This window comes from Candidozyma pseudohaemuli (assembly GCF_003013735.1).
Source record: "Candidozyma pseudohaemuli strain B12108 chromosome Unknown scaffold00013, whole genome shotgun sequence".
NCBI lineage: Eukaryota > Fungi > Ascomycota > Pichiomycetes > Serinales > Metschnikowiaceae > Candidozyma > Candidozyma pseudohaemuli.
This window is the reverse complement of record NW_020194447.1, coordinates 321,558-333,756: the sequence shown is the minus strand read 5'-3', so window position 1 is coordinate 333,756 and position 12,199 is coordinate 321,558. Positions and strand designations below refer to the sequence as shown.

Sequence of the window (12,199 nt, the reverse complement as noted above, 5' to 3'; positions counted from 1 at the left end):
CTACATGTGCTTGATCCGGATAAGTCCGGTTTTCGGAAGATCTTGCATCAGTGAGCCTCATTACTAGACCTCCCCCAAGGAAGTTGCATTATCCTTATCGAGTGATCCCAAAAAGGAGTGCTCCAAATTATCGTAGAACCACCAGAGCACCTGTTACAGCCATGATTCAACGGACCACTACGAAAAAGCACAATCTATAAAACCAAACCTCTGGATCTCTCTAGGACCTCATTCTCCACTGATGAGGTTCCTCTCGCTTCATGGATGGCTCTCAGCGGCCTTTTACGTCTCTGGAATATGTGGCTTGATTATCTTTGAGGATACGGTAGAAATCGACCCGCCCAACTTGGAGATCGGGGATCTCATTATACAGAAGGACGTCTACTACTCAATTGTTAACAATCTACTCACTGCTCTTGGAGGAAATTTATACAATGAAGGTGAATTTTTTGTGACTTCGACAAATCAATTAGCTTCGTCTGTATCGATCACGTCTGGAACCATCTTTAACAAAGGAAAGCTTGCCTTTAACTCTCTCAACTCCAAAATCGCTAGTAACTTTAGGTTGAGCTCAATTGGCGATTTCACCAATTCTGGATTCATGTGGTTTGGAATCGGTTCCCACTCAGTTTTACTGCCAGTCACGCTCGGATCGGTTACGAACTGGGAAAATACTGGAGACATCTTTATTCGTCAGTCTGAAGGAGAGCCTTCTTCTATCACAATCTCACAGCTAGCCGGCTCTATCAAAAACCGGGGTGCAATTTGCTTGGAAAATGTTGAATGGATACAGACCACAAGTATTGAAGGAACTGGCTGTGTATCTGTATTGGAAGGTGCTACACTCCAGCTTCAAACTAGTCCTTGGAGTGTCGATCCTGAACAGACAATTAACCTTGGTTCTTCCACATCTAAGTTGTCCGTTTTGGGTTTATCCGAAGGTATCACTGGTACGAAGACTTACCAGGTTAGAGGATTTGGAGGTGGTAACGAGATCGGCGTCAACTTGGGATTCACAAACCATAATTATGACGGAGAAGTCTTGACCCTTTCGTTTTTTGGCGGCTTGTTCAAGTTAGGTTTCAACATTGGTAAGGGCTATGACAAAAACGGTTTCTACACCAACGGTGTTCTTGGAGCTGGAACCAAAATCTTCCATAAGGGTGAAAGACCTTCCAACATTCCTTCTGTTTGTCTGTGTGGCAACTTTCCCGTTCCTTCAACTGTGGCCTTGCCTTCTTCGACTATTGAGAGTGCTAGCACAATATTTACGTCCGAGGAGGTCCTGACAGACATTGAATCGTCAAAAGACTCAGTTTCAGAACCAGCTACCCTGGAACACACTTGGTCCAAGACTTCTAAATCCACGACCGAGACGAAGTCCTGGGACCATTCTGAGGAAGTTTCTGAAACTTCAGAAAAGCTTTCTTCCAAAACGTGGCCAGAGAAGCCTTCAGATTCGTTGACTTGGGACCATTCTCATATCACTTCTCCCACTTTGACCGAATACACCACGACATGGACTACCGAAGATGGTCATGGCAAACCAACCACAGGTTCAGGAATCGTAGTGGTTACAACGGATTCCGAAGGTATCGTTACCACATCCACTTCCGTGATCTGGGCCTCGGAAACTGAAAAGCCGTCAGAAACTGAAAAGCCGTCAGAAACTGAAAAACCCTCAGAAACTGAAAAACCCTCAGAGACTGAAAAGCCCTCAGAAACTGAAAAACCCTCAGAAACTGAAAAACCCTCAAAGTCCTGGACTTCGAAAACCACAAAGACCAAGCCAGAATTCTCCTCAACCGTTGAAGAATCAAGTAGCGACCACGAAAGGCCCTCTAAGACTTGGCCAGACCATTCTACTACAAAATCGTCAGAAACGCATCCTGACTGGTCCTCAAAGCCTTGGCCTGATTTCTCCAGTTCAAAGGCGTCAAAGTCGCTCCCAGATATTTCCTTGACTTCAGACTGCTCTGAGACAGACGATGTTTCATGGACATCAAAGACCACGGATAAGTGGCCTGACCCCTCGTCCAAGACTACAAAGACAAAGCCAGACTTCTCATCGGATTTCTCAGATTCGTGGTCTGACTATCCGTGGACCTCAAAGTCGTCCAAGACATGGCACGAAAAGTCTTCGACAGAGACCTCAAAGACCTCCAAACCTTCGAAAACATGGCCAGAGCTTTCTTCCACCTTTGATCCTTCAGAGCCGCATCCAGATGTTTCGTCAACTTCCAAGTCCTCAAAGTCTGACCCTGGTGTGTCGTTGACCTCGGATGTTTCAGAACCATGGCCCGACCACTCTTCAGCATCGAAGCCTACGAAGCCAGTGCCAGGCTTTTCTTCAACCTCTGATTGTTCTGATACTCTTCCAGAATGGTCTTCTTCAAAGCCTTCGAAACCTTCAGAAACTTGGCCAGATGTCTCGTCCACATGGGAGCCCTCCAACCCATGGCCTGACCATTCTTCTACCTCGAGGTCCTCAAAGACAAAACCTGATTATTCCTCGACATCAGATTGCTCCGATTCAGTCACATTCTGGTCTTCTTCCTCGAAACATCCAAAACCCTCGAAACCTATCCCAGATGTATCGTCTACTTCCGAGTGTTCTGATGCCTCGGAAGCTGTTTCATCAAAAACATGGCCAGACTTGTCTTCAACGTCGAAACACTCCAAACCATGGCCTGACGTCTCGCTGACTTCTGAACATTCCAAGACTCATCCCGATGTATCTTCGAAACCATCCAAGACGTTCCCTGATGTTTCATCAACTTCCGACTGCTCCACGACGGTTCCTGATTTTTCATCCTCCAAGTCTTCAAAACCAGTTCCTGACGTCTCCTCGAGCTCTAAGCCTTCTAAATCATGGGTCCATCCTGATGCCTCATCGACTTCCGAGTCCAACAGCTACCCTGGTGTCTCTTCTACAAAAGACACAACCATTATTTCTGGCACATCGTCATGGCCTGAGTGTACATCGTTGACAACCTTCACCACCACATGGACCATCACCGATGAAAACGGAGAATGTATAACCGATAGTGGAGTCGTGGTAATCAGCTGTGACAAGGGGACTTTGACAACATCCACTTCTACTTGTGTTGGATGGACAACTGACGATGTCTCTTCATCAATGGTGACATCAGACAGCCTGAGCAAGATTCACCCTTCATGTACTGACTCTGTTTGTGAGTGGAGCTCTGTTGAACCCTCATCCAGGTCTGTGGAATCTGGAGACGTTTCGTGGACTTCTTCAATTCCAACATCCACTACGTTGGAGTGTTCTTCAGAGTCCTGTTCGACGACATCACCAGTCTCCTTGACCACTAGCTGTGACGAAATTGTGTGTGTTACTTCCTACACCACGATCTGTACGACTACAGATCTGGAAGGATGTGAAACGACACACTCAGATGTGGTTATTGTGACTTCAGACGAGAACGGTGCTGTTACAACGACAATTCCAGTTGCAACGACCACCAAGGAAGTCACCAGAACCACCACGGTTTGTTCGGAAGAAGTGTGTTCGACCTTGACTGAAACAACCACTTTGACGGATTGTACTGGTACAGTCTGCTATATTTCTGAAACCGACAAGGTGGTTACTCTGACTATTTGTGAAACAACTGAGCCCGTCACTTACACCACTACGGTCTGTGAAACTGACGCTGAGGGCTCTGTCGCTACCCATACTGTTGTAATTTGTGAAACAACGGATGCCGAAGGTGAAACACACTTATCGACAATCCAGGAGATTGAAGTTAAGCCGGTCCATACTGTGAAACCAGAACATCCAGTAGGCCATGTTCCTCACACTGTCGCTGGCGAAGCAACCAGAATCGTTGATGACCATTTTGCATCTGCTGATGCTCATTCCAGTGCAGTTTTGGAAGTCAAGCCAATAGCCACCCTGGTTGAGGAAGCCGCTCCAAATGAAATTGGCACTATTCAAACAGTTGCTGGTGTTTCAGTGACTGCAGAGCAAATTCATCAGACAGATGCTGGCCATGGCTCAACTGATGTTCCTCATTCTGACATAACCGCAGATATTGAGTCTATCTACGTTTCCAGCGAGATCACACCCAAGAGCATGTCGACGTTCGAAGGCTCTGGAGCCGTTTTCCGTCTTGGTGTGGAGGTGGTGCTTCCTCTTGCTCTTCTTTTTTTGTAGTACCCACCTCACTATAGTAAATAATTGTTTAATGCTACGATGTTTAATTTGACTTTCGTGTAGTCATGAATTACCCGAACAAATTCTGAGGTTATACTTTAGGAAGGCAGGTGCCCTATTGGGCTCGTCACGGCTCAATTCAGGCCTCTCATGAACGAAACCGATATGCGCTCATACCATGGTGCAGCAACAATATCCTCAATATTTTCTACCACGCTTCACCGCTATTGGACCAAATTGTCGGTTTCCATCTTATGACCCCGCTAATGCTCAGGCAAAAACCCTATTTTCCTTGGCGTGGAGGTTTCGATGCAAGGGAAAAATTGCCCCATTTTAGTGTTCTGTTGCATGGTTTAGAAAAACGGTTGTGTGGCTGATCGAAGATTACGAGCATGAGGGTGCATGAAACAAACGGGTCTAAATCGCGCTCACAGGGTGCATTTTGAGAGAAACCCTTGGGTAGATCATGAGATCCAGGAGACAATTCTTTTGGGTTGAAACAAAAATCGAACCTTAAATCTAGGTTTTTTGTGGTTTTGGGAAATCGGCGCGTTTCATAGTTTGTTGTTTTGACGAAGCATCGCGGTGCCGTCGTTCGATGGGTTGCGTGATAATAAGCGAGGGTCCGGCTGCAACGTAGCATTCCAACTCCACAAAAAGTTCACCCATTGAAATTCGAAATTTTGGTAGAATGTGATTTGAATTTTTCTCTTTTCAACGGTATAGTTATTGCTAGAGAATTCAAACCCTTTGGATCAAAAAACCCCCGCTCAAATGGTGGGCTAAGTCAGCGGATGGTGGAGATCGACAGTGCATTTACTTCTATTAATTTACTAGATGCTCATTCCAACCTTACATTTACGGTAATCGGCTAACTCATATGCTCATACAAATCTCCATGGCGATTCCAGCATTTAAAAGGCGGAAACTTCGCTGCTAACTCTTCACTCAACTTCTAATGAGGCTTTTCTCCACAACAGGATTGCTTACACTGGCCCTGTATCTCTCAGCAGTATGGGGCTTGACGATCTCCAAGAATACTGATGTTGTCAATCAGGGCAATCTTGAGATCAGCGATCTTACAATTAATGAAGACGTTGACTACACGATCGAGAACAGTTTGGTCACGAAAATCAACGGCGAATTAAACAATCTTGGTAACTTCATTGTGAAGTCCACCAACCAGCTGCCTGCTTCAGTCAACATCTATGGTAGCAGCCTCAAGAACAGCGGTATTCTTTACTTCGATACATTTGACTCCACGACGCCAAGTTCCTACTCCTTCTATACTGAGGAATTTGAAAACACGGGTTTCATGTGGATTGGTACGAGTTCCTATTCTAATTCTCCTCATGTGATTCTTGTTGGTGAAAACAAGTGGAAAAACGATGGTAACATCTACATTCGCCAGGCGGAAGGAGGAGCTTCTGCGATTCTTATCTCGCAAAGAAATGGACCACTTGTCAATAACGGTGGTATCTGTTTGGAAAACGTGAACTGGAGACAGGCTTCCAGTATCCGTGGTACCGGATGTATTTCTGTCATGGAGGATGCCCACTTCCGTTACTCGTTGAAGATGACCTCGACCGACAAAAGCCAGGTTCTTTACCTTGCAACTCCATCGTCGAAAATCTCCTTCAATGACTTGAGTGCTGAAATGTACTCTAGTTCAGACATTACTGTCGTTGGTTTTGGCGGAGGAAACGAAATCGGCTTTGATGCAGAAATCACAGGTATAGAGTATCAAGATGGAGTGTTGAAGATCGTCTTTTTCGAAGGCCACCCCCAGATCAGGCTTCATATTGGTGAAGGCTACGACATGTCTCGTTTGGTGAACAAGGGTTACTCTATTTCCTACAACGGACAGTCTTCCGGCAAGATCCCAGCACAGTGTCTTTGTATGGACTTTCCCGGTAAGCTTGATGAAATCAGACCCACCCCATCGTTTACTTTGACCGAGTACACTTCGACCTGGACTTCCACAAATGGCCAAGGCTCGCTTGAAACTGATTCTGGTGTGGTTCTTGTGACTACCGATTCTGCTACGCATTTGACTACTACCACATCCACCTTCCCACGTCCATGGACCACCTACACCAAAACGTGGATTTCTGAAAACAGCCAGCGTGAGGATGAGACCGACTCCGGTATTGTGGTTGTTACTCCTGGTGATAATGGACAGCCCACCACTACAACCTCGACGTTTCCTCGTCCTTGGACGACTTACACCAAAACGTGGATTTCAGAAAACAATCAAGGCGGTGATGAGACTGATTCTGGAGTTGTGGTGGTGACCCCCGATGGCCATGGACAGCCTACTACGACAACTTCCACCTTTCCTCGTCCATGGACAACTTATACCACCACTTGGACTGACGGAAGCCTGGAGACCGATTCTGGTATAGTTGTTGTGACTCCAGATGGCGATGGATTGGTTTCGACTACTACTTCTACATTTCCTCGTCCTTGGACTACTTACACTACAACATGGAGTTCTGAGGATGGAAAAGAGACTGACTCTGGTGTTGTCATTGTGACTCCTGGCAGTGAAGGTGAAGCAACCACTACCACTTCCACATTTCCTCGTCCCTGGACCACCTATACCAAGACCTGGATTTCAGAGAACAGCCAGGGTAGCGATGAGATGGATTCTGGTATTGTTGTCGTGACACCTGATGCTGATGGTGCCCCTTCTACTACAACATCGACATTTCCTCGTCCTTGGACTACTTATACCACAACCTGGACCGACAACGAAGAGACAGACTCTGGTGTTGTGATTGTCACTGCTGAAGAAGGTTCTTTGACTACCACCACTTCGACGTTCCCTCGTCCATGGACAACCTACACTTCAACATGGACGGAGAATGACGAGACCGATTCTGGAATTGTGGTTGTTACTCCAGCTGAGGACGGATCGGTGTCAACCACTACTTCGACGTTCCCTCGTCCTTGGACTACCTACACCAAAACATGGATTTCTGAAAACAGCGATCGTCAAGACGAGACCGACTCTGGTATCGTTGTAGTGACTCCTGATGCTGATGGAATGCCCACTACCACCACTTCAACTTTTCCACGTCCATGGACCACTTACACTTCAACCTGGATATCGGAAAACAGTCAAGGTAGCGAGGAAACCGATTCGGGAATTATCGTTGTGACTCCTGATGTCGATGGAACCCCATCTACTACAACCTCCACTTTTCCACGTCCTTGGACCACCTATACAACCACCTGGACAGACAACGGTGAACAGGAATCTGGAGTTGTGGTTGTTACGGCTGAAGATGGTGTAGTGACTACTACCACATCCACTTTCCCCAACCCATGGACCACTTATACGACTACTTGGACTGACGAGAGCCTGGAGACCGATTCTGGCGTGGTCATTGTGACTCCAGACGAGGATGGTTCAGCTACAACCACCACTTCCACTTTCCCTCGTCCATGGACGACTTATACGACCACATGGACCACTCTGGATGCCGAGGGATCTTCTTCGACTGAATCTGGTGTTGTTATCGTGACTCCTGACGAAGAAGGCGCTGTGAGTACGACGACTTCGACGATTCCTCCACCATGGACCACCTATACTTCGACATGGACTTCTACTGATTCTGAGGGATCTTCTTCAACTGAGTCTGGAGTCATTATTGTTACCCATGACGACGAGGGTTCTGTTACCACGACTACTTCTGTTATCCCGGCTCCATGGACCACTTATACATCCACCTGGACATCCACTGATTCTGAAGGTTCCTCCTCAACCGAATCTGGAGTTATCATTGTCACCCACGATGAGGAAGGGTCGCTTACAACAACCACCTCTGTGATCCCTGCTCCTTGGACTACTTATACATCTACATGGACTTCGACAGACTCAGATGGTGCTTCTTCGACTGAATCTGGAATTGTGATTGTCACCCATGATGACCAGGGTTCTGTTACCACAACCACATCAACCATTCCTCCTCCATGGACGACTTACACATCAACTTGGACAGCTACTGATTCTGAAGGTGCTTCTTCAACCGAATCCGGGGTTATCATCGTTACCCACGACGATGAGGGATCTGTGACTACCACCACTTTGACTATTCCAGCTCCTTGGACCACTTACACCTCCACGTGGACCTCGTCCAATTCAGATGGCTCTGACTCGACTGATTCAGGAGTGATCATCGTTACACATGATGATGATGGTTCTGTTACTACGACTACTTCCGTGATTCCTCCACCCTGGACAACCTACACCTCCACCTGGACTTCTTCCAATTCCGAGGAGACTTCAACCGAATCTGGAGTCATCATTGTCACTCATGACGAAGAGGGATCCCTCACTACCACAACTTCATTGATTCCAGCTCCTTGGACGACGTACACTTCGACATGGACTTCCACCGGTTCTGATGGTGCTTCTTCAACGGAGTCTGGAGTAATTATCGTTACCCACGATGACGAGGGATCCGTGACTACGACTACCTCAACCATTCCTCCACCATGGACGACTTACACATCCACATGGACTTCGACAGACTCTGAGGGATCTTCTTCAACCGAATCAGGAATTATTATCGTCACCCATGATGACGAAGGATCTGTTACCACCACTACTTCATTGATCCCTGCTCCCTGGACCACTTACACCACTACATGGACTTGCACTGGAAGCGATGGAGCCGAAGAAACCGGCTCTGGAGTGGTTGTCGTGACTGCTGATGAGGAAAACCTGGTAACCACAACCACCTCCACTTTCCCTAGACCATGGACGACTTACACCACCACCTGGACCACAGCCCAATCTGACGGATCTGAAGCCACCGAGTCAGGCGTGGTTATTGTTACTCATGACATCGAGGGATCCACCACTACCGTTACTTCTGTGATTCCATGCCCATTGACGACCTACACTACTACATGGACTTCTGGTGAAGAAAGCCCAGAAACCGACTCTGGAGTGGTTATCATTGCCACAGACAGCGAAGGCTCATTGACTACTACAACTTCCGCTTTCCCACGTCTATGGACCACCTACACCACTACGTGGACCAGCGACTCAGTTGAATCTGGAGTTGTGGTTGTGACTACCGACAATGAGGGTTCCTTGACCACCACTACCTCTGTGATTCCTGCTCCTTGGACTACCTACACCACGACTTGGAGCTCTGTGGGTGAGGCTGGAAACCAGGAGACTGACTCTGGAGTTGTGGTTGTGACTGCTGACGATGAAGGTTCTGTGACGACTACCACATCCACGATTCCTCGTCCATGGACTACCTACACCTCTACATGGACTTCTGCTGTTTCTGGAGCTTCTGAGACGACTGAGTCTGGTATCATCATTGTTACTACTGATGAGGACGGGCTTTTGACTACCACCACATCCACCATTCCAGCTCCCTGGACCACGTACACCACCACATGGGTTTCAGCCTCGGAGACGGAGTCTGGCGTTGTTGTTGTTACTACTGACGATGCTGGTTCTCTTACTACCACAACCTCGGTTATTCCACCACCGTTCACCACCTACACCACCACATGGGCTTCTGAGGAAAACGGACATGAGGCTACGAGATCTGGAGTGGTTGTCGTTACCACCGATTCTAAAGGTGACGTTACCACAACCACCTCTGTCATTCCTGAGCCATGGACTACCTACACATCCACATGGACCAGTGTTGAGTCTGACGGTGCTGCTAATACCGATTCTGGTGTGATCATTGTTACTTCTGATGAGGATGGTTCGATCACTACCACGACCTCCACTTTCCCTAGACCCTGGACTACCTATACTACTACTTGGGTCACAGAGGAGGATGGAGCTGCTGCTACCGATAGTGGAGTTGTCATTGTCACAGAGACTGAGGGTGAAGTTACAACTACCACTTCTGTGTTCCCTCGTCCATGGACGACCTACACTTCTACTTGGACCACCTCTGTTTCCGACGGTTCTGAGTCTACTGAGTCTGGTGTTATAATCGTTACTGCTGATGAAGAGGGTTCAATTACCACTACAACTTCTTTGATTCCTGCCCCATGGACCACTTACACCACTACATGGACTGACGATGGTGAAGTCAATTCTGGTGTTGTCGTTGTTACTTCAGACGATGGAGGTGCTTTGACCACCACCACATCGACGATTTCTCCTCCTTGGACTACTTACACTTCGACATGGACTGGTGTCAACGAGGATAACGAAACCGAGACCGCCTCTGGTGTGATTATTGTTACTTCCGATGATGAGGGTTCTGTGACTACAACTACTTCTACTTTTGTCACTTCATCATCAGTCGCTGCCGTTGAGAGTTCTTCCGTGGTTGTTTCGGAATCCTCGTTGGAGACTTCTTCTTTGGTTGAGACTTCTTCCTTGGTTGAGTCTTCTTCCTTGGTTGTTTCAGAATCCTCTTTGGAGGCCTCCTCTGTCATTGAGTCTTCCTCCTTGGTTGTTTCTGAGTCTTCTTCCTTGGTTGTTTCAGAATCTTCTTTGGAGGCCTCAACGGAGTTTGTTTCGGAATCCTCCTCAGCACTTGAATCACAAACACCTGTGTCCTCCTGGGCATCAGAAACAGCGGTTTCATCTTGGTCTGATGAAGAAAGTGAAGTCTCCTCCACCTACTCTGCTAGTGAGGTGATTTCTGAGGTGATGGTCTCCTCCACCTATTCTGCCGAAAGTGAAATGACTTCGGTTTCCGAAGAGATCTCCTCATCTTCCACCGACTCCGAATCTGAAATCATCCCAGAGGCTTCTTCCGTTTTGGTGCCATCCGCATCTTTTGTTTCTTGGACTAACTCAACATATGTCTCATCAAAGCTGGAGCCTTCTTCTGCCGAGATCTCCTGGACTCCAAGCTTCAGCTCTCCTGACGTTTCCTTGGTAACAGAGTCAGCTGCTGCTTCCATCTCAGAGTCAGCACAGGCTTCTTCTAGCTCTGCTGCTACTGGTGGCTCTTCCATCTTGGTTTCCGACTCAGCTGAGTCATCTACTGTTGCCGAGGCATCTGCATCTTCAGAAGAATGGTCCATCCCTGAAAGCTCTTCAACTCCTGAAGAGGATGTCACCATTACTGTCAGCAAGGAGCTTACGATCACCTCCAAGGTGTCTTTCCCTTCAGCCTCCGGTTCTGCTTCGGAATCCAGCTCAACTGAAATTTCTGTTGAAAAGCCCCAATCAGATGTGCTTACGACCTCTTCAGTTGGAGAGGGAATTTCTGAGGAATCTGCACCTGCTGAACCCGATGTAGAGTCTTCGTCATTTGGGGAATTGACTTCTACTGACGGTTCCGTGGCTTCTTCAGATTCTGGTGTTTCTGCTGAAACCACCTTCACCACTGACTATGTCACCGATGCTTCGGGCAATGTGTCCACCATATCTGCTGCTGCAATTGGCACAATGGAATCTAGTTCTCCTTCGCAACAGCCAACCACCCAAAATGGTGACTCTGAGCAATCCTCTACTTTGAAGCCTACCCAAAGCCGTGCTTCTTCAACTATCGACGTTCCAGCACAAACTGGCGAAGCTGGTATACCAGAGGAGACCCCAATTGATAATGCAGTTTCTGAAACCAGAAAGGCCGACATTTCCCTGGCTGCTATACCCCTGGCTTCCGCTTCCGGCGTTGTTTCTGAAAATATCACTCTCGCTGCTGAATCCACTCTGGCTCCACAACCTCATGCCACTTCTGGCATCGAATCAATTTACATTTCTGGTGATTCCTCACCAAAAGCCGTCTCTACCTACGAGGCTGCCGGTTCTTACGTTCGTTTTGGCGCACAGTGGGTCCTTCCACTTGCGATCCTCGCCATTTGATAGCATTCTTTTATCGTGGCCTTAATAAATTATCATTCGTTCAAGTATGCTGTAGCATTGATTGGCTGGAGTCGGAAATACGGAGCCACCTATAGAAGCACAGTCAGATGTGAGTCAGCATTTTCCAATTGGATCTGATTCACCCTCGTATTTTCTTGGTTTCAGCCTTTCTTGTGGTACACCTCTATACTGCAATTGAGCCAGCCGCT

At 47.5% G+C, this 12,199-nt stretch overlaps 1 protein-coding gene across 1 annotated transcript; it reads left to right on the top strand.

Moving 5' to 3' along the window:
- Positions 1-241: 241 nt before the first annotated feature.
- Positions 242-11,990, top strand: C7M61_004327 (uncharacterized protein; the record flags this gene model as incomplete). The annotated part of the gene is made up of 2 exons (XM_024859649.1): positions 242-4,136; positions 5,158-11,990. The coding sequence occupies 2 exons, from the start codon at positions 242-244 to the stop codon at positions 11,988-11,990; spliced, it is 10,728 nt and encodes a 3,575-aa protein (XP_024712318.1).
- Positions 11,991-12,199: the final 209 nt, after the last annotated feature.